Source organism: Typopeltis vanoorti, chromosome 23 (genome assembly GCF_054136105.1).
Source record: "Typopeltis vanoorti isolate ZY-2024b chromosome 23, IOZ_Tvanoo_1.0, whole genome shotgun sequence".
In the NCBI taxonomy this organism is placed as follows: Eukaryota; Metazoa; Arthropoda; class Arachnida; order Uropygi; family Thelyphonidae; genus Typopeltis; species Typopeltis vanoorti.
The window spans coordinates 27,455,818-27,479,368 of NC_143571.1; the positions used below are offsets into that span (position 1 = coordinate 27,455,818).

The 23,551-nt window shown below is 35.2% G+C and overlaps 1 protein-coding gene across 1 annotated transcript in view; it reads right to left on the reverse strand.

The window, feature by feature from the left end:
• LOC150093712 (centrosomal protein of 290 kDa-like) overlaps positions 1–23,551 on the reverse strand; it is a 462,999-nt gene that overhangs the window by 175,374 nt on the left and 264,074 nt on the right. Inside the window, exon 17 of the mRNA XM_090412505.1 lies at positions 7,402–7,518. Coding sequence (XP_090268631.1) covers positions 7,402–7,518 — 117 coding nt within the window. The remainder of the gene's footprint in view (positions 1–7,401; positions 7,519–23,551) is intronic.

The window sequence follows — 23,551 nt, forward strand, 5'->3', positions numbered from 1 at the left end:
TAAAATATATTTTATATAAAATTTTTATATAATTTTATATATTTATAATTTTATATATTAAATAATATATTTATATAATAATATATTTTATAAATATATAAAAGGAGGAGTACTGTTGATGATAGCTGATGTGTTGCAGCCAAAGAAAGTAGTATATCATGATGATAGACATGTGAATAAGAGTTCATTTGAGGCAGTCTGGTGCGAAATAGCGACCAACGCAACCAAATATACAGTTGGATGCTGCTATAGGCCAGGGAGTACGGGGGTAGATATTGAATTCATGCATCAGCAACTTAGTGCAATGAGTGAAGGCTTGGTGATTATTATGGGGGATTTTAATTACGGTGATATCAATTGGAAGGAGGAAATATCACGTAGCAAAAAGGAAATGGAATTCATACATCTTCTACGAGATAATTACTTGAAACAGCACGTAACTGAAGGGACACGTGGTGTGAGAGTGTTGGACCTGGTTATTGGTTCAGAGGTTATATGCATAAGTAAGGTGTCCTCGTTACCTCCAGTTGGTGAAAGCGATCATGTGGTATTGACTTGGGAGGTTGCAAAATCTGTGGATTTTTCTATTAAGAAGGGGTATGTACGGAACTACAGGTTAGGCAATTATAACAAGCTTCGGAGTGAGCTTGCAGCCATCCCATGGCAGAACATATTGCAAGGGAAAGATGTTAGCAGTGCTTGGGATAAAATCAGTGGGTATCTGAGGAAAGCAATATCAGATTGTGTCCCCATGGTTAGGAGGTCAAACAAGGCAGGCATTAGATGGATGAGCAGTAGTATCAAGCTTGAACTGCAAAAAAAGAAAATGTTATGGAGAATTTACAAGGAGAAAGGCGATCAGGACACCCATGAGCAGTACAAGGCTCAAGCTAGGAAAGTTACCAGCATAGTAAGAAAAGCTAAATCAGATTATGAGAAGACCTTAGCCAAAGAGATCAAGGGTAATCCCAAAGAGTTCTTCCGCTATGTGGCAAGTAAGAGGAAGAATGACTTCGGAAGGATAACCTTAGTGGGTGCTGATGGTATTGAGGTGACAAAATCAGATGTAATAGTCGAGTTACTGAGTGATCACTTTTCAAAAGTCTATCACCCAAGTGAGGATATCTCTATACCTACAGCAATACCTAATGTGAGAATTGAAGCTAAAGAATCAGAGGTATTAAATATATTGCAAAACTTAAATGCAAACACTGCGGTAGGCTTAGATGGAATATCAGCTCGGGTGTTGCGTGAATGTGCAAATGAATTGTCAACCCCTCTCACCTGGATATTTAACTTAAGTTTGAACTCTGGTATGGTCCCTAGGGAGTGGAAGTTAGGCAAAGTGGTTCCTTTGCATAAGGGTGGCTCTAAAACTGCGGTATTGAATTACAGACCAATCACCATCTCAGGAGTAGTGGTAAAAGTATTGGAAAAGTTGGTTAAAGACAAAATTCAAGAATGGGTGGATCAGGATATGATACTCTATAGAGGCCAACATGGTTTTGTTAAAGGTAGATCCTGCCTTAGCAATCTATTAACTATTCATAATAGAATAACATCTGAGTTGGACAAAGGAACTGGCTACACAGTGGTACTTCTGGATTTTGCTAAGGCTTTTGACAGGATACCCCATAGAACACTGTTACGCAAATTGGAGCAGATGGGAATGGATATTAAATTGGTGATATGGATAGGAGAATGGCTCAGGGAGAGATACCATAAGGTGGTGTATGGAGGAGCCGAGTCCAGAATGAGGCAGGTGACCAGTGGTGTGCCTCAGGGCTCTGTGCTTGGGCCAATGTTGTTTAATTTGTATATAAATGATATAGGAAACGGCTTAAAGGGAGATATTCAGTTGTTTGCTGATGATGCAAAGTTGTGTAGTGCAATAAAAAATCAAGCTGATGTTGAAAGTTTGCAGGAGGATTTAAATAAGCTGGTAAAATGGGCAAAAGAAAATGGATGTCAGTTCAATGTGGAAAAGTGTAAAGTCATGCATTTTGGGATTAAAAGATTACCAGCTGTGTACTACATCGATGGAAAGGTACTCCAAGAGATTGATGAGGCTAGGGACTTAGGGGTATTGGTAGATAGGGAGATGAAGTTCAGAGGACACATTGCTAAGGTGTCCAAGATTGCACATAGGATTACTTGGTTGTTGAGGAACACACTGACATCCAGAGATAAAGAGGTTATTATTCCCCTTTATAAAGCATTGATACTTCCACATTTGGATTACTGTGCTCAGGTCTGGTCACCTGGATTCCTTGGAGATGAGGAGGCTGTGGAGAGGGTTCAGAGAAGAGTGACCAAGTTGGTGAGTGATATAAAAAATGCTCCCTACATTGATAGATTGAGAGCTTGTGGATTGCAGAGATTGGTTGATAGGCGAAGAAGAGGGGATATGATAGAAACATTCAAATTACTAAAAGGTTTTTATAGGATTGATGCAGGGGAAATGTTTCAGCTGTGTGAAAGTGATGGAAGAACAAGAGGTCATCTCTGGAAATTAAAGAAGAGTGTGGTTAACAAAGGTGTCAGAACAAGGTTTTTTGCCTGGAGGGTGGTGAATGAGTGGAATTCATTGCCTGACTTAGTTGTGAGCTCTTCGTCTGTAAATGAATTCAAGAAGAGATATGACAGATATTGTTTTGCTAGTTTGGGTCTCCCGCGATGAGTCTACTGACTCCATGGAGATACCCGTAATAATAATAATAGTATAGTGGATATTCATTGCTGGGACCAAAAACATTTCACTCAGTGAATTTCATGATTGCAAATGATGGTACCATTACCTAAATTGTTTTATGTTATTATCATAATGATATATAAAAGGTGCTTTTGGAGAGAAAATGTGTAAAAAAATTGTGACCTTTTCTTTTTTCAAGAAATTATGTAAATTAAACACATATGTAAATTATACTTTAAAAAAATAATAAAAAAGCTTAAAAATTTTATCAAAACATTTAAATTAAAAACATATTTTTTGGAAATCAGCTTGAAAATAAAATAGTTAACACTCAAACACAACTATCCTTTGTATTTTAATATTAAAATAAAAATCATAAAAAGTTATATTAAATTAGCATGCAACGTAACCAAACATTCACATCTTTCAGCCTTTTCAATGACATAAGAAGAGTGCTCTCTCTCATGATGAATCCTCAGGCTCCTTAGAGGTATCACATAGCAATAATAATTATTATTATTGTTTTCTTTCTCTAAAGTGAATCATCCTAGATATGATTTCCTTAATAATAATACAAAGTTCCCATTCAGATATATAAATTTTTTATGCATATTGGATACATTTGCTTTAGTTTGAAATAGATTTACTAGTAGCACTGCTTTTCATTTTTGTGTGTCATAAAAAATGTACCACTTCATAAAATTTTTGTGAATCACTAAAAGTTTGCTTTTAATAATTAAAACTGACAAATAATTTCAATGTTTTATTTTTATTATATAATAATAATAATATTTTTATTATATATTGGTTGTAATAATATTGATAATAATAATATTATCCATTTGCTGGCAATGATGTTATAGGGAGATCAATAAAGGTGTTTTGCATGGGAAAATGTTTGCCATTTTTCCATGGTAAAATCTAAGGTGATTGTAATCAACATATAACATATTGAGATGAAAATCTTGCAAGCTCCAAATTTTTGTTCACCAGTTCAACTTATTACATAAGATGAATTGGCACACAAAACTTGATAATGCTGAGATTTGAGAATGACAGAGGATATAGAATTGAAATTCAGAGGATACCTTGATTGCAAAAAATTGTCACACTTAAAACTAAATCTTATGGGGCTCCCTCCTCCTGGATACATGGTTGAAAGAGAGTGATTCCTACTTGAACTCAGAAGATTCAATTGAATAGAAAGTTTTTTGTTTTTTTTTTAATAAAAAGGGAAGAAATTTCAAATCTCCAAGCAGTGTTATATGCTTTTTCCATACCAAAGAAAACCAATACCAGATGCTTGCATTTTAGGAAGGCCTCTCTAATGGATGTCTCAACCTGGACTAGATGATCAAAAGTAGAATAATATTTCTGGAAGCCAGATTATGTTCTGGAAAAAAGAAAAGGCTTTTTTCTCTCCAGAAACCATAAAACACAAGAGTTAGCCAATTTTTACAGAAAATCTTGCACAAGGCAGCTTGTCAGAATGATTGGACAATAGTTGTATGGGAATTTTGGATTATTCTCTGGTGTAGGAAAGACAATAATTGCCTTTTTCCAGGTAACCAGAAATATGCTCTCACAAAAAAAATTCTTGTTTGCTTTTCACCACAGAATACTCTGTGGTAAAAGCATGTACCTAATTATTTTATAAATTGGTTTTGCTTTATAAAATCAATAAAATAATTAATAATTATGGCCTTCATCTTAATCCTCCTCAAGAAATTTCTAGAATTTCTGTTCCATATGTTAAAGGACTATCATAGAAAATTAGAAGACTTATTCACCAGATTGACCTACAAGTTCTTTCCATCTGATTTGTAAACTAATATGTTCGTTCTCTCCAGAAGACAAATAACCTCCTCTCTCTCTCTCTCTCTCTCTCTCTCATCTTGTTGTCTACAGAATCACTTGTTCTTGCATCCTGTGTTATCATGGATGTCTGGTCATTCTGCTTGCATTTACATTGAAGAATATCAAGAATACATTTTACTTCAAGAGTCCAATGATCTAGTTTAACTAGCCATACCTTGTCTACTAAGCATAGAATTCACTGGAGTAACAGGAATGTGCTACACAAAAGTTATTTTCTTCTGTAAAAATTATATAATGAAAGCTGTGAAGCACACATTCACATTCTCAACAAAAATTATTGCCTTAAACTTTCTCAATTTTGGGAAGCTATCTTAAAAATACTCCTCACTCGCATTTCATAAAAAAATTGTATTTAGTTAGTTATTTAAATTTCATTTTTATTTTATTTCTTGAATTCTAATAATGCATATGATAGTATCCTCTTGCAGTTGATCATCATCATCTTAGGTGGCATCTTCATATTGAAGGTTTGCAATTATGGATCTATCCATAATACAACACTGGGGCTAATACTGCACAGGTGCCTCAAGAACCAAATGCAGGTGAAAAGTTCCCTATATATTTTTGCCTGTAAATCTGTGTCTGTGTATAGGGCCAGTTTTCCTGTTCTGAGGGATGAAGAACTAAGTTAACAGGTGAAAAAAAACCCTCTACCTCTATATGACTGGCTAACTCACCTTTAGTCGAAAGAGACTAGATAAAGGTTCTCCATGTCACAAACAGGAATCGAACCCAGGTCTTTCTGACCAAAGGACTTTGTCTACAGCGATCGAGCCTTGGAGGCTCTCCTGCAGTGGTAGTGCATATAATATCACACACTTCCAATTTAATTGCTGTTTGTTTTTTATTTCTTCCTACTGTACTGAAAATGGCGATGAAATGTAGTTGAAAATTCTACAAAATTAAATAACAAATTAATGTACATGGCATCCCATATATATTTATTTTTATTATAACAAGAGACATCATTGATTTAAAGCAAACTGATTTTTTAATGTGTTGTTAGTGATATGAGATAGAATTTTGGCTATGTGTGTTCAATATGTGGTTTTAGTTTATTAATAACTTCAACAGACTAGGAGGTGACCTTCTTTTTACTTTTAGTTTAGTTTTAGTCATTAAAAAAAAAAAATGTTAATTAAAAAAAATTAAATTGACTATGACATGCTGGCAAATATTATATACTGCCAGACCTGTTGGCATGTGATTAGCATATCTGCTCTCCAATCGACAGGCTGCAGTATGAATTTGCCATTGGCATGGATGGTTGTGATTGTCTTTAGGTAAGAGATCAATTGCATCACCAGGTATCAGGCCACTGTCCTGCTTACTAAAAGCCCGAAGTGGCTAGAAAAAGTTCTATGTTTAATCTCTAGAGCAATGTTTCTAGTTATGAAAACTAAATAAATAAATAAATAAATACTATTAATAAAAATAGAAAAAAAAAATCTGTAGCCCACCCACAGTACTAATGTACACCCTCTGTCCATAAAGAAAAAGAACTTTTGATAGAAAATAAAACACAGGCCAATTATAATTATTCAAATCATTTATTTCAATCAATATACTCTCCCTCAGCTTTGATACAGCATTTGTCATGGTCAATTAATTTGTTAAATGAGTTTTTTTATATTGGTTTTTGGGATACTGTTGAGGGGCGTGGTTACCGCTGCTTGAATGTTTTCAATGGTGCCGTATCGCTTTCTTTTCATCGGCAAATGAAGTTGAGGGAAGAGAAAGAAGTCACAGGGTGCTAAATCAGTTAAACACGGCGAGTGATCCAACACACAAACTTGGTTTTTGCTCAAAAACTGTCTAGAAACAAATAAAAATAGAAACAAATCATCATTGTCTTTACTTTTGACTTCTCCAAGTGACTTTTTTTTGGATGCCCCTCTTCTGGTGCTCTCCACTCAGCACTCTGGCACTTTGTTTCAGGCTCACATTCAAAACACCGCACTTTGTCACCAGTAACGATTGTTTCAAGGAAGTTTGAGTCCTTGCGAGCAGTTTTAATGAGGTCCTTGCAATGTTCAATTCAATACATTTTTTGGTCGTCGGTCAACTTATGGGGAACAAATCACAAATTCAATTTACGAAGGCCCAAACTCGTTGATTTTGGAATCCCTAATTCATCTTCAATCGATCTGACGAATGATTTCGGGTTTTCTTTCATGACATCATGCACTTTTTGGATGTTAACTTCGCTCAGTCCAGTTTTTGGATGCCCCAGCTCTTCGTCGTCCTCAAGCGTCTCATGACCGCTTAAACCACTCGTAAACTTGAGTACGGGATAAGCATTCATCACCATATGCTTTTTGGAGCCTTTGATGTGTTTCGGTAAAACTTTTACCAAGTTTAACACAAAAGTCAATTGCAGTTCTCTATTTGAAACTCATGTTCCAACCGTTCATCAAAACACACTGTCACTCTTGGCACTATAACTCAGCTTCAAATGTCATAAACAGCTGACACAACACTAATGAAGGTTGCCGCTTTAGACAACAAAAAGATACAACAGGTGGCGCCACTAGTGTCTTCTATTCTCGAAAAGTTAGGTTTCTTTTTGGACAAAGGGTGTATTATAGGTATGCAACCTTTTTTGATTTGAAAGGCATGCAAAATGACCAAAAGAATTCATTATAAGAAAAAATAATGAAACAACTCTAATTTTAATTAAAAATATTTTTATATTTAATATCATTGCATTTTTGTGCATAACATACAGTTATAAAAAGTTTCATATATGCTTATATAAAAAGTCTTATATTAAATAAGACTTTTACTGCATATAAATTATATATTATAACAGGATATAATAAAAGAGTAACCTCTATAAGTTGAATTAGCATTAAATTTGTTTCATGGTTTTCTTTAGTATCTGCTGACGGACGACTCGAAGAAAGGGGAATTACTGTGTCATGGTCAACTAATTTTAGATGTTCAGCCTATAAACAATGACAATAAAAATCAGGCAGAGTATTGGCATCGTTATAAAACAATTAATACTAATATGCATGTACTTCAATACACAATAAAATATAAATAATTAATCTACAAATAATTATTTAATAAAATTATGAGTCTTTTTGGACCCTTATTCTTGGAAAGATTAATTACAATAATAGTGAACTATTTATTCTGAAGTAATTAGAAGCACAGTATTTGAAAGTAGACTCAAGTGAGTGTCAATCCTCATCACCAAAAAATATAACATTATTTTATTACTACTCTGGGAAGGAGATTGAGAAAGGACAGCTGAAAGGTAGACACAAAGGAGAGGGGGGGAGAGAGAGAGAGAGAGAGAAACTACAGCAGAAACGAGTGAAACAATCAGTGAGAGAGCAAGAGAGCAAATAATCAACGTGGTATAGATTGCATAGCAACTTGAGTAAAGAGCATTGGGCTAACCTCAAACAGAGTGAAATTAGACATGTCATAGGGTAAAGATCAAGGATTGGTGAGGAAGTGCAAGTAAATAATGGAACAAGCAGGAGTGAATTATTTTTGCCTTTTCTTATATACAGCTTACACAAAACAGGTTGCAAAAGCTATAGCATATCAGTTTCTGTGTGAGTAAGTGGTTAAGAAAGAAGGAGGCACATGGAATTTGTTGATGTGTTTTTGGAAAACAGTTATTGAAAAAGAGTTTCTGAAGTTCAAGGGTAAATGAAATGAAGGAAAAAGATAAAAAGTTGGACATGAATTGAACAAAATATCGAGACAATAAGAAGATGACATAATGATAAAATTCAATAACAGAATAATACTCATATGGAAATAATATGGAAAAATTAATATTTAATACTCGCAAAATTTTCAGCTAGGTTTCTTGGCCAATTTCAATGCATGCAGATGAAAATATATAAAAAAATTAGAACTTAAAACATAAGCATATGACAAGTATATGCTATTCACTGCAGAAGAAGAGCATCATCAACAACTATTAGAATTCAAATAAATAAATAAATTTAAATAATTATGGATTCATGAAACAGGAACAAGGAGTGGCTCCCGATGACTTCCCAAAATTTGAAGTGACGTTTAAGACAGTCATTCTTGTTGAGGTTCCGTCTGTGGATGCTACACAACTTTCTTTGTATAATCTTGTAAGTAGAAATTAACTTCTATGTAAGACTTGAGTTTTATTCTACTTCCAATTTGGTCTTTTTTAAGCAGGGTTTCTGGATTACATAAAAAATAAATAAAAATGCATTAAAGGTACTATTTTACTATAGATTTACAAACCTTTCACTAACAAAATATTTAAAAAGGTTAACCAAAAAAGCAGAAAATCCTAGAGAATTCTATAGTTATGTTGCAGGGGAATGCACACAACAGGTTACATCTGCTGAAAATATAACAGAAATGTTCAATGAATATTTTACCAGTGTATTTCAAATTTGAGAGTAGTGCTGAATACAAGAAAGGACCAGTGATATCCCTTCCATTTCCACCTTTATTAGCATTAAGGGTGGAAATGGAAAGGATATCACCGTGCTCATTAAGGGAAGCTCAAATAGTCCCTAATAGAGTGGAAGGAAGGGGGGGAGGAGTGCCATTATATAAAGAAGAATCTAAATTACTGTTGGATAACTATAGATCAGACTGTGTATCAAATTTATTCAGTTGTGAAAGTGTTAGAGAGGCTGGATGAAAACAGAATGCAATGCTGGACTGATGAGAACAGGAATCTCTACACAAAGCAGCACAGGTTTTCGAAGTAGAAGCTTACTTCACCAATCTAGTTATAAGGTGACACTGTTTCTCACTTTCCCTCTTCAAGACCATACACTTACAAAATTTATTGTTGTCTTCATCTATAATTGCATATATATATGATTTTTTCTATGTAGCTGATTCTTTCCACTCCAACATTTCTCCTTTCTTCCTTACTTACTCCATTATATGCATACTATTATACAGTTTTGTGTTTTTAAACATTCCTTTTCCTTTCTTCTTAGTTTCAGGTGGCTACTTTAATATTTCCTTTATTAATTTCTTTCATTAGTAAATTTTGTTTTTAATTTAATTATCTTACATTCCAAATCACTATTTTCAAATCATATTCATTCCAAGTTTCTGAATTCCTTGTCTGATTTGTCAGTCAAGTGTTGTTAAGCCATGATTCATATGCAATCCATTGAAGCCTTAAGCAAAACAATTTTACATCTTGAGACAGGCTGATAACCTGGTCATCTTAAGAAGGAAGGATTCAAGTACACTACTGCTGAATATTTTAATAGATGAAATAATAACAGAAATAAAAGATAATAAATTAAATGGAATAAAAATTGATAACAATATAGTAAATCTGAAATACTATGCAAGTGATATAGGAATGGTAGCAGATAGGGAAATAATTCATGAAGAGAAATATTTTCACTGTCAACAGATTTGCCCAAAATATAATATGAAAATATCAATATAAAAAACAACAACAACATGTGATTAGTAGGCAACCAATTAGATAAGCTAAAAATGAACAGAAAAATAACAGAATTTTAAGTACTTAGGTATTTAAATTATTCAGAAGAAATAACAGAAAATGAAGTAAAAGAACTGTCACTTAAAGCAGAATATTTCTGGAACAGAACAACAAAAAAAATAAAAATTTAGATATTTTATAATAAAATGTGTTTTAACTTAAGTATCTGAAATAAGAAGAACAAACTGAAACAGATGAAATTAAAGGATTAAACTCCACTACAAAACTGAAAATACATAGGAAAATTATGGGTAAAAAAAACAGATCCAAAATGAAAAAAGATATACAAATTGTATGCCTCATACCAGTACATGAATGGCAAAAGTATATTAACACAATGCAACAAAAGAAAAAACAATTAGAAAGTTAGAAACAAATTACTAAAAGACCACTTAGAAGACCACAGAAATGGAATAAACAGATTGCAATGAACATTGTCACACCAGGTCTAAGACCTAAGTAAAAAAAAAAAAGGAAAAGTGACATCTGTATCAGACAAAGAAGATGCTAATACAATGACTTGTGAATTTTGTGAAAGCATCTAATATAGCAGTGCATAAGAGTGAGACCAACTTCATATAAAGTATGGCCAGATATTTTCTGGATTGCATTTTTTTAATTATGTATTATTTTTTTTTTATCAAGATAATAATATTCAACTTCATTCAACGCAATCTCCTTTAAAGTGGATCCACTGCTACATGACAAACACAGAATGTCTATCATTTGTGTCACTGTTAAAAACACTTATAGAGGTCAATGTTTTTAACACAGCAAATATAGACGAAGATTTGAGCTGTGCTAAAAAAAGTGCTTTTAAATAGTGTGGCTTTTTATCATAAATTGTGCTGCTATTTTTTTTTTAAGTCTACATACAAGTCTCCTTCAATATTGTTGTTGGAATTTGTTTATATTGTTTTGCTACTTGTTTGTTCTTACCTTCTGCTTCTGAAAATAGTGTCCGTAAAGAAGTACATGTCGGTAGCACAGAAAGCTTCAGTACAAAGATTGAGTTCTGCTTTGGATTTTTCCCAGTGGATGAGTTGCGAAAATTGCTTCATGTATGCACCAAAAAATGTGAAAGATTTATGGACAAATTGGGTAAAGGAAAAAAAGGAAAATATTAATGTAGTGAAACACGTGTTGACAGATTGCAGTGATTAAAAATGGGACCAAAGTAGAAGAGCTTAGGCAAGAGTTAGCAAAAATGAAAAGTGAAATTAAACATCTGGAAGAGGAAATTAAACATCTAAAGAACAGATTAGCTAATCAGAATGAGGAAGAGTAAGTTAGTATTGTGAAGAAAGAAACAAAGGATAGTTGTATTCCATTGTATGGAGACTCGATTATTAGAGGTGTAATGATTAATAAAGTGCATAAAACATGCATTCCTAGTGGAATAATGAAATAAATAACTGATGCATTGCAGAAAAGGAAAGAGCAGGCATCAAAATTAAGTGGTAATTTTGGGCACAAATGACTTAGTTGGGGAAAAAAAAAGAATATTGATACAAACTTGAGGAAGTTGTGGCAGGTAAAGGATAATAGTGTTGTTAGAAAAGGCATTAGCATGTTGCCCAGATATGAACAATAGTGAATTTTAAGGAAAGTTGGAATGGTTTAAAGTTGATGGATTGCATATTTTAATGAGTTTGGTGTTGGGCATTTAGAAAGTCAAGAAGTTTTTTTTTTTTTATTATTTGACACCTCCAGGGAGTCCAAGGACTCATCGAGGGAGGGCATCTGCTCTACAACTCCATCTCCACAATTCAATTACCAACTGACTGCAATTACACCAATGCTATCTACTGCCAACCACCACTGGTATTTCAAGACAATCACAAACATCCATGCCCATGGCTGGATTCGAACCTACAGCCTTTTGGGTGGAGAGCGGATGCGCTATCCACTCGGCCAACCAGACAGGCAGGTTAATGGAGTAAATGATCAGAGTTTACTTGTGAAGCAGGATAGCGCAACTATTTGGACTGTATGACAGGAGGAAGATGGATACAATGCTGAAGATGTGGTTGCAGCAGCACAAGGTGATGAATGCATAAAAGTGAGGATGAGACAGGTAGGAATGGAATTCAGAGTCAGGATCAGGGAAACAACAGTGGTCAGACCAAAAAGAGAGAGAGAGAGAGAGAGAGAGAGAGAGAGGTGTGGTATAGCAGCTAGAAAAGAGAATGCTGGTGCTGGTAGAATGGCCTCAAAGTCACAGAGGTTGATATGTTTATACACAAATGTAAGGAGTAAGTATTTGAAACAGGAGAGCCAAGTTTGTTGCATTGATCGAGTCAGTATGCCCAAAGATACTTGGAATAAGTGAAACTTGGTTGTCTGAGGAGGATGTGATGTTGAGAACAGAAACAAAAGGATATATAATTATACAGAAGGATAGCAAAGTGAAAAGAGAAGGGGTGCTGTTAATGATTGCAGAGGAACTGTGTCCACAAAGTGTGGAAATTATAGTACATGAACAGATTTTGAATCTGTGTGTGAAGCTGAAATTAACAGGTTAGTATATCTGATAAGATGCTGTTATAGGCTAGGGAATGCAGAGAATACTGATTGTGAAATGTTCAGGCAAATTAGTTGGTCATGTAAAAAGAATGTGATCCTGATGGGCGGATTTAATTACAGGAATATAGAACCAAAGGAGATACTGTATGGAAACAAGGGGAATGAGTTTGCTGAATTTCTGAGAGATAAATATCTTAAGCAGCATGTGATGGAAGCAACTAGAGGATTTAATGGTTTGGATTTGATGATGACTTCAAAAGATGTAGTTATTAATTAGGTGTTGACACTGCTGCCGGTTGTGAAAGTGATCATGAGGTACCTGTTTTGAAAGTGGTGAAACAAGAAAAGGATACTGCCAAAAATGGATACATGTGGAAGTATAAAGCAGGTGATTGTGGGAAGCTCCTCCATTTCTAAGCTTTTTCATTTAATAGCCTACAGAATATTTTATCACTTTCTTGACATTTTACTTTCTATGTTCTTACCAAAGTCTTTCAATGATTTTTGTTTAGTTAGTTTTACAGTGCTTTGCTTTCTTACATTTTTGTCTATATTTTATAAGATCACAAACTGACTTACTTGCCAGGAACTCTCAATATACTTTATTATTTTCCTTGACTGCCACTTTATCTTCTTGAGTTCACCATGTTGTTATGATTTTTCTATTCTTAGAGGCAACCTCAACAAATACCTCTCTGGTTGAATCAGTCAATTGTTTTCTTTAATTTGCCACTGAATCTCCAAGGTTTAGTTCTTGTTTTCAAACTCTTTCCTTTTCCTTGAATAATATTTGTGTATTTGAGTTCACTTCTGAAACCTGCTCATCTTTGATGCATTTTAAAACTTTCTTACACACATGATTCTTTTCAATGTGATATTCAATTCTATTCTGCTCAATAATAAATAGCACTGATTTCCTATTTCAAATTTCTACTCTCCTGTTTAGATATCCAACCAGAAATCATCATTTTATTTTTTATTGTGTCAGCTCCCTTCTCTAGTACCTTGAAAAATTCCTCCACTTCTTTCTTAGTAGAAACTTCTATGGGAATAAGTCTCATTATCAGTTTCTCCCCATTCTGACATTTGCCCACATCACTCTACTTGACACTGTTTGTCATTCAAGACTATCCTGATATTTAGTGTTGAATACCATAGCTACTCCTTTTTTTCCATGATTGTTATTATCTTTCTCAGGGGCTCACATTGATGAGTACAGGCATGGCAAACCTGAGATACCCAAGCTAGACCTGGTCTTACTTCGTACAATATACACTTGGTATATCATATCTGGAGACTGATCTTCTACTCTTCTTTCCCTCTACTGTCTCTTATTTCTTACCCCCCCCCCAATGCTATTAGAGCAATTTCTTTCCTCTGAAACTGTAGTTTTCACTATCTACTAAAAAAGGCAGGCCTAGTTATTTGAAGGTGGCAGCCCCACCACTAGGATACCTATCATCATGCTAGTCACTTGACATAGGGAAACACATATTACTTTCAAGTCTCAACGAAATCTAAACCGAACAGAAAAAATGGAAAATGACTGCAAACTGGAAAAGGTTAAGAAAGTTTCAAAAAAGAAAAACGTGGTGAAATATGCTACATGGAACATTAAAAGCATAGCACATAAAGAAGAAGAATTAGATAAAATTTTAAATGATAAAAATATAGAAATTGCAGTTCTTACAGAAACAAAAAAGAAACTTAAAGGAACAAAAGAAACAGCTAACTACAATATCATATATAGTGGAGTGGACTAACAAGTACATGCAAAAGCTGGTGTAATGATTTGGATTTGCTTTAATTGATCCATATATCAATTAAAGCAAAAATAGCTCATTATACATACTGGAATGAAAGAATATTAGAAGTGCGATTAAAATTAAATAAAGAAACTTTAACAGTTGTTGGAGTGTATGCCCATGAAGAAGGAAAAGAAGAAGAAATGATTACTTTTACAAAGAGTTACAAGGAATATATGAAAAATTAAATAAAACAGACCATATAATTATAGCCAGAGATCTTAATGCCAGAACAGGAATGAAAAAAATTAACAATAATATACAAAAATTTGGAGAACCAACAGTAAACAGAAATGGAAAGCGACTCATTGATTATACAATATGTAATAATTTAAAAATAATGAATACATTTTACAAACATAAAAATATACATGGTGTGCAAAAGGACAAAAATCAATAATAGACTACTTTATAGCAAATGAAAAAGCAGCAAACCTCTTCCTAGACATTAAAGTTAGAAGAAGGCTAGAAATTGACATAGATCACTATTTAGTACAGGCAAAACTAAGGTTTCGACCAAGCTGGCTACAAAAAATACAAAAAAATAAACAAACTAGAGAAACAAAATCTAATTACAAAGTAAGACTACTAAATGATTCAAGTATGAGAAATTTATACCAACAGAGGATTAATAACTATTTAGAAAAATTACAAGAAAATGAAGACATTGAGAAAGAATGGAAATGATAAAAGAAATTATCGCATTAGCAGCATATGAAAGTCTAGGAACACACAAAAAATATCATAAAAATAAAAAATTACATATATGGGACAATAAAATAAAAACAACAATTGAAAATAAAAAGCTGGCTAAGTAGCAAAAAACAAGAAGATGAAATTGAATTGAATGGAGAAAATTTTGTATCATATCTAGAAAATTACATACATAATAAGACCCAGTGCATACAAAATACTAAAACACATGAATGCAGATAATCAAGTAACTGCAAACATAAATTGTGAAATAGATGTAAAAGAGTTCTTGGATTACTTTACAGATCTTTGGATGGATAATACTGAATCAAAAATAATTACACTAGAAATTTACAAAATACCTTAAATGATATGATAACGATGAAAGAATTAAAGAACAACCTAAATAAAAAAAAAAATGGCAAATCAGCAGGAGAAGATGGGATAAACTCTGAACTGTATAAATTTGCTGGGAAAAAAAGTTCCTCAAACATTACTAAAATTTTAAAATAAAATATATACAAATGGACAAATACCAATAGAATGGAATACAAGCATAGTAATACCTATATTTTAAAAAAGGAATAAAGCAAAACCTGCTAACTACAGAGGTATGTTCATTGAATACATGCTACAAAATATATAGCAGAATACTTAATGAAAAACTAAAAATATACAGTGAAAAAATATTATTAGAATGTCAAAATGGATTTAGAAACGGACGCTCTACAATGGATGCAGCTTTCTGTTTAAAACTACTTTAGAAAAAAGAAGAGAATTTAATTTGGAAACATCTTTTGTTTATAGATTACGAAAAAGCATTTGACAAAGTAAAAAGATATATACTGTTTGATATATTACAAATAATAAATATACCTAATATTTTACTACATGCAATATTGAATATATATATAAAGATAATGAAATAAAAATAAAAATAAATGAAAAGTTGTCTGACAAACAATCTATAAACCTAGGAGTAAGACAAGGATGCCCTCTGTCTCCAATACTTCTCAATATTTACATTAATGAAATATTAATACAGTGGAACAAATTAAATAATCAAGACGTAGAAATTTCCCAGAATAACAAAATAAATACGCTATTATTTTCAGATGATCAGGTAATAATATCAGATAAGGAAGACAATTAACAAAGAGCAATATATAATCTAAACATTATAGTAGAACAGTCTGAAATGAAAATTTCAATAGATAAAACTAAAACAATGCCATTTTATGGACAAACTCCAGTTAGAAGCAAAACAGTTATTAACAATGTTGGAAGTTTATTTTGCACTTGGTTAGACTATAATAAATTTAGTTTAATCCTTTATCCAAGTGTAAGCAAACAAAGTTTGAGCCTGAAAATATCTTCAGGACTCAGGTAAGGTGGTGCAACTGCGACTAAAGGTGGACCAAGCTCTCATCACTCCTTGTCTCAGTATCTCTAATAATGCAAAGCACATCTCCTTGCGGTGCATTAAGCCACTACCCAGACCGGTTTCGACCTTTATTGAGGTCTCGTCAGTAGGAGGCAGACCCAAACGTGGAGATACTAAGGAACTTGGAACTTCATTGGGAGATGGACAGAGTCCTTGACTCTTTATCCCTTCGTCTGATTTTAGCTTGTGTATGAGAGGATTATTGTGGGTAAATTACCCGCTCATTGTGAGCATTGTAAGCTGTATTAGCTTTATCTTGTGATGGAGGATTTGGGTTTTTTATGTTTGAAATGATCTGAGGGTTTGTAGTCTGCTGCCTGTTGAATTAGCTGATTTGGATGATTATCCGTGTCTGTGAAGAATTCTTCTGCAATGCTTGTCATGTAGGTCGATATCTGGAAGGTTGGCTTCCTGGTGTAACTGGAGGTTTCTCATGAACCAAGGAGCATTAAATGCCATTCTCAGGCATTTGTTCTGGATTATCTGTAATCTGTTGCTTTTAGCTTTGTGTCCCCAGGTTGGTGATGCGTAAGTGAGTTGTGGTCTTATTACCGATTTATAGAGGAGGATGGGGTTGCTTAAGGGTCAAAGCTGTATAACTGAGAGGAGACCTCCACATAGCCTTTAAAGGAATGCGGAGAACCGACCAGGGCTTCTGACCTAATGTCCAATCCTCACCTTCTCGTGGTGCACCCTGTTGGGTATCTACTTTGATACTGAACGAACGAGGATGGGCTGGCAATTTGGGATTTAGCCGACCAAATTGTATTCTTATTGGTTAAACCAAAATAAAAAATGATGGTACTACATGACAAAATTTCATGCCGGCTGGGGCATCGCCCAATTAAACAAAGCCCTTCGTTGTTTTCGCCAGGGAACCAGGGCGAACAGCGAAAAGTCAGCTACTGGAACAAATCTCAAAAAGCCCAACTTAACATCACCAGAGTTAAAGATCGGTACTATCAACGTAAGAAGCCTGAATGGCAAAGAAATGGAGCTAGCTGAGGAATTACATAAGTACCAGATCGACATAATAGGGGTGACTGAAACAAAAAAGACCAAAACTGGTGAGATCTTTCTGAGCAATAAATACAAAATGTTATATTCAGGCAATGACAATCAAGGAAAAGAAGGAGTAGCCATAGTATTCAACACAAAATATGAGGGTAATCTTCTTGAATGGCAGTCAGTCTCAAGTAGAGTAATGTGGGCAAATATGAGAATGGGGAACTGGACAATGAGACTTATTTGTGCCTATGGTCCCACAGAAGGTTCTACTAAGGTAGAAGTGGAGGAATTTTTTGACGCTTTAGAAAAAGCAACTGACACAATGAAAAATGAAAAGTTGGTCTTTGTTGGGGATCTAAATAGCACAGTAGGAAATGATTGTGAGACATACAAAAACATTTTGGGAAAATTTGGAGAAAAGAGCAAAGCTAATAATAATGGCAAATATCTGTCGGATTTCTGCTCAGGACATGGACTGGTTATTACTAACACCATGTTCCAACATAAAAATGTGCACAAATTCACATGGAGAGAAGAGGCTAGGAATAAGAAAAGTCTCATTGACTATGTTATTGTTGATAGTGATGTTTTCTCCCTGGTGCAGGACACCAGAGTGTACAGAGGATTTGAAATTGGAAGTGATCACTATTTAGTCTTGAGCAGGATAAAATTGAATTTCATATTGAAAAGAATAACATGTAAGAAAGTTTTAAAGCGAATAAAAGTTGAGCAGCTCTCAGATGTGAACTGTAGACTAAAATACAGAAAGATTATTGAAAAGAAAATGAAAGAGTTTGAGAACAGGAATCAAGCCTTGGAGATTCAGTGGCAAACTCTGAAGAAAACATTGATTGATTCTGCCAGAGAGGCATGTCGTGAGGTTGTGTGCAAGGATAAAAAAATCAGAACTCCCTGGTGGACACAGGAAGTTAAAGAGGCAGTGAAGGAAAAGAAGAGAGCATATCAAAAGTTCCTGGCAAATAAGTCAGCTTTTACTCTTACAGAATACAGAGACAAATGTAAGAAAGCTAAACAGTGTGTAAAACTAGCTAAACAAAAGTCATGGGAGGACTTTGGCAAGAATATAGAAAATAAATATCAAGAAGGTGGCAAAATATTCTGGAGGTTGTTGAAGAAGCTTAGGAATGGAGGAAAGAGTGCTGTAAAAGGAGTTAGAGATGATAAAGGTGACATGAAAGCAGGAGAAAAAGATATCCTTGAAGTATGGAGTAATTACTTTGAAAAACTGCTAAATGAAACAAGCAGTGATGACAGCACAGTGATAAAAAAACACTTGACCAAAGACTAGAGACCACAGATATGAGAGTCCTGAGAAAGATTCGAGGCGTGAACAGATGGCATCAATGGCAATATCATATTAAAAATGAGGATATTAGGAAAGAACTTGACATTGTCAGCATCCAGGAATGCGTTAGCAGAGCTAATCTCAGGTGGTATGGTCATTTAAATAGAATGGGAGAGGAAAGATTAGCAAAACAAGTGTTCTCTGCCAGATCGGCAGGAAAACGACCCAGAGGAAGACCAAGATATAGGTGGATTGATACGGTACAAAGTGCCTTAGACGATAGAAATATAAGATCTGATAATGTTGGAGTCTTGACAAGTAACAGACTGATTTGGAGGAAAGTTGTAGAGAGGAAGTTAGCAATGATGTTTTTTTTCATGCAGTACTGTCATATCCTGTACACTCCTTGAGGGTACATGGCAGGAATTTGATGATGATGATGATGATAGAGGAGGATTTTGTTATTTATGTTTAGGAAGCTCTTTCTATTCAAAAGTGGATATAGCTGTGCTATTGTCTGACTTGCTTTGGAGGAGATACTATTTATGTGTGTCTTGAAATTCAGGCGTTTGTCAAGATATTTGGTAGAGTTGTGCCAAGGGATGATTTTTCCAAACATTTGTATGTTTCTGTTCAGTTCTGCTTTACGTCTGGTGAAAAGTACTGCAGAGCTTTTTCCTGGATTAATGGCAATGCGCCATTTGGTGTACCAGTCCTCTAATTCATTGACTTTTCTCTGTAGCTTGTTTGTGGCCAAATGTGGATGGAGGGATCTGGGTATGATAATTGTGTCGTCAGCATAAAGAGCAGTGATGGATGGGGACAACTTGGGGAGATCCGCCATGTATATGGAGAAGAGTAGGAGAGATAACAGAGAGCCTTATGGGACTCCTGCCATGACTCTCCTTTAAAATAAATCTGATTCCATTCAGTTTTATTTTAAATTTTCTGTTACTGAGATATGATTTGATAAGTAGAACAAGTGGTATTGGAATTCCAACTTGGTGTAGCTTAAAAATTAGACCATGATGCCAAATTCAATCAAATGCTTGTGTTATGTCCAAGAAGACTGTGCCAGAATGTTGGTGCCATTCATGCCCTTGAGTGACGTTTCAATGATTCTGTAAATTTGGAGGGTCGTAGAATGCTATTTTCTGAATCCGAATTGCTCATCTTGTATGACTTGGTTGTTATCTGTTGCTTCTTGAATCCGTGTTAGTATAGCGCGTTCGGCTATCTTGCCTACACATGATAGAAGGCTGATAGTTCTGTGGGAATTGTGCATTTTTCCCAAGTTTTGGAATTAGGAAAACATCTGCAAGCTTCCATTGCTCTGGGAAATAATTAAGCCGAAAGGTGGTATTGGTGATGGCTACCAGATGTATAACCCCTTTACGTGGGAATAGGTTGAGCACCTTGTTCCTTATACCATTTGGACCTGGAGCCTTTTTGTTGTTTAGTTTTCTTATGATGTCATATATTTCTGTTGGTGATACAGATTTGTTGTTGGAGTGAGGCATCTTGAGTTATTTTACGTACTTGGGTGTGGATTTTTCTTATGAAGCTTAAATCTACATTGGCATAATTAGGACTGCATTGTCTTTCTAAGTTGTTTGCAAATGCTTCTACCTTTTCCTCATCACTGTAGGCGATTCTATATTCTCCTTCTATTGGGGAAAGCATGTTACGTTTTGAACAACGTGATCTCATCATTCGCCACAATGATTGATCCTCTTTGTTTAATTAGTGTATTTTGTTATTCCAGAGTTCGTTACGGTGATCCTTTAGGGCATACTGAACCTGGTTTGTAGCTCTGTTAACTGCTGCTTATCTGCAGGATCAAGTGTTCTGTGATATTTTCTACTTGTTTTTCTCTTGGATAAGCCATTTTATGTCCTCTGAGAGTTTATTTGGTGTGTGCATTTGGTTGTATGTGTTATCTGTGATACTGCTATTAGTACTTGCTTTTCAAAGGTTTTTACTGCTTTTTCTATGTCTTCAGTGGATATTATATGTAGTACTGGGCCAAGAATTTCCTGGAAGGTTGAGGGAAGTTGTTTCCAGTTTATAAAGGTGGAGGTATTTTCCATTAAATCTTGTGTGGTGCCTAGTTGCAATATGATGGGGCTGTGATCAGAACTTAATTCGTTGACTGCATGTATTTGATAGCGTGTGTAATATTTTTTAATATAGCTATATCAAGTACATCATGACGTCCGGTTGCTCTGTAGTATGTGGGTTCCGTGGGTCCTATTACTGCTATGTTCCGTGAAGTAGCATAAGAGTTGAGTATTCTTCCATTGATATTTGAGTTTCTGCTATTCCAAACTTAATGTTTGGCATTAAAATCTCCAGCTATGATTACTGTTTTACCTGCATTTAGTATTTCGTCCAGATCTGATTCTAGTAGTTTTTTTATTTGGCGGATGTATGCTGCAAATACCATGATAGTGCTTGTGTTCTCCATGTGTATTTCAATTCCTGTTGTTTCCATGTGTTCTGTTTGAGGTGTGGTGATTGCGTTGTGTTTTATACTTCTTTTAATGAAGATGGCAGTTCCTCCTCCTCTTGCATAGATTCTGTCTGTGCGGTACATGGTGTAGTTGTTGATTCTTGTCTTGTCAGATGGACGCAGGTGTGTTTCATTTACTAAGATGATGTCTGCTTGGGTTTCTGCCATGAATTCCTGTAGTTCTATTGCTTTGTTGGGTAGTCTGTTAGCATTCCAGCTGATGATCTGTAGAGAATTGGGTTTTATTTTGCTTTTATCCATTAAGGATTGCAGAGAATATGTTTTAGAATGATGTCCTTGGCCTCTTGTGTTGGGTCAGTTTGTCAGAATTCTGCAAGCATCTTTCCTATGCAGCTTGTTATGTTGAGGAGATTGGTCTTGCTGGTTTGCTGTGGGTGGTTTGTTTTGGGTTTGGAGTCTTGTTGTTGGGTTGGTCTTGCAACTTCTGCATATGTTCTTCCATTTGTTGTGGAGGCTGTGATTTGTTGGGTGGGTCTGCTTTCTTGTATGGGCTTGCTGCTTTAGGGTTGTATCTTCTGGTTTCAGGGATGTACTGTACACCCTCTGTAGTTGGCGGGGTGTGGGCCCCCCCTGCAGTTAGCACATTTCACTGGCTGGGTGCATGGTTTCTTGCATTCTAGTGTGCCATGTTTTCCTCCACATTTCACACATCAGAATTCAGCTTTGCAGCATCACTGTGCATGACCGAACTTCTGACATCTGTGACATTGTGTTGTTGTGGATTTGCATCTCAGAGATTCTACGTTTATAATTAGGTTGCAGATGGTTTGGAAGTCATATATATCTTTCTGGTCTTTTGAGATTTCGACTAGGATCAAGGGGTAAGGGAGTCTTGTCTGCTCTGTGCATTCGGCTTACCTTAATGGGGTTAAATCCTTTGTTATGTAGGTCTGTGGTGACTTCTTCTGTTGATATTGTTTCTGTGATTCCTCTTAGTACTACTTTCAGATATTGTCACTGTTGAGTTGGAATGTGTACAGTAGGTTGTTGTTATCCAAGAATTTTGTTATGTTTCTGTAGTCAGTCAATATCTTAGGTTGAATGCGTATTCCTTCTTCCGTGTTTGTTGCTTTGTGAAGGTGATTCCTGTTGTTTTCAGAGCGGTGACGATCGATATCCAGTGTTCCTTGGCCCTTAGGATGACTGGAGGTATTCTTTCATTTGTTCCTTTGTCTGTTTCTCTTGTTTTGGGTATTTCTGTCATGTTAGATATTTTTCTTTTCTTTTGTACTTTCTGGAAGTCTATGTGTAATTCTGCTGTTTGGTAGGCGTTGCTATGTGTTACTTGTTCTTCTGGTTGTGGCAAGAGTGCTAAGTCTTGTTGAGGGTGTGTGTCGTCTTCGTTGTTTTGGTCGTCCATGATGTCGTCTGTGACTGCTGCGGGGGATTTTGTGTCGTACAGTTTTACCTTCAATGGCCAATTATGGTTTAAGAGTTTTCCTAATCTTAGGAACTCTCTGTAAACTTCTTCGAATGTTAGGGGCTTTTCCATGGTTTTGGTATAGCTAAGTTATATAGAGAATTGACTGCTACTTACCTTAGTAGGTTTTTCTGAGTTCTGGCACTCAGAAACGTTCCTGTAGTCCTTTTTGTAATAAGGTTCCAATACTTTGAGAATAATCAGTCACTAAAACTACTATCACCTCACTATCTCGCTAATAACTCAATATCATCACTCATAATTATTATTATTATTATTACGGGCTACTCCAGGGAGTCCTTAGACTCATCGAGGGAGGCCCTAAACATCATGTTCACACAACTGTTCAACATTCTCACAGTATTTATCATACCTTGCCATGAACTCGCTCACTGTCATAGCACCCACAACAGACTCTGGCAGCTTATTCCACTCATTTACCACTCTAAAAGTAAAGAACCCAGCTCTAACCACGCTCTTGCCCAGCTTCCATGGGTGTCCCCTAGTTCTCCCACCACCAGTCCTGATCTCAAAAATATCCTCTGAATTAATCCTATAGAATCCTTTTAGCAATTTGAATGTCTCAATCATATCTCCCCTTTTCCGCCTATCAACTAGTTTCTGCAACCCACAAATCTTCAACCTGTTCTCATATGGTTCATTCCATAGACCTGCTATCATCTTAGTCACTCGCCTCTGGATCCTCTCCACCTCCTCCCCATCAAGAAGGAACCGAGGTGACCAAATCTGGGCACAGT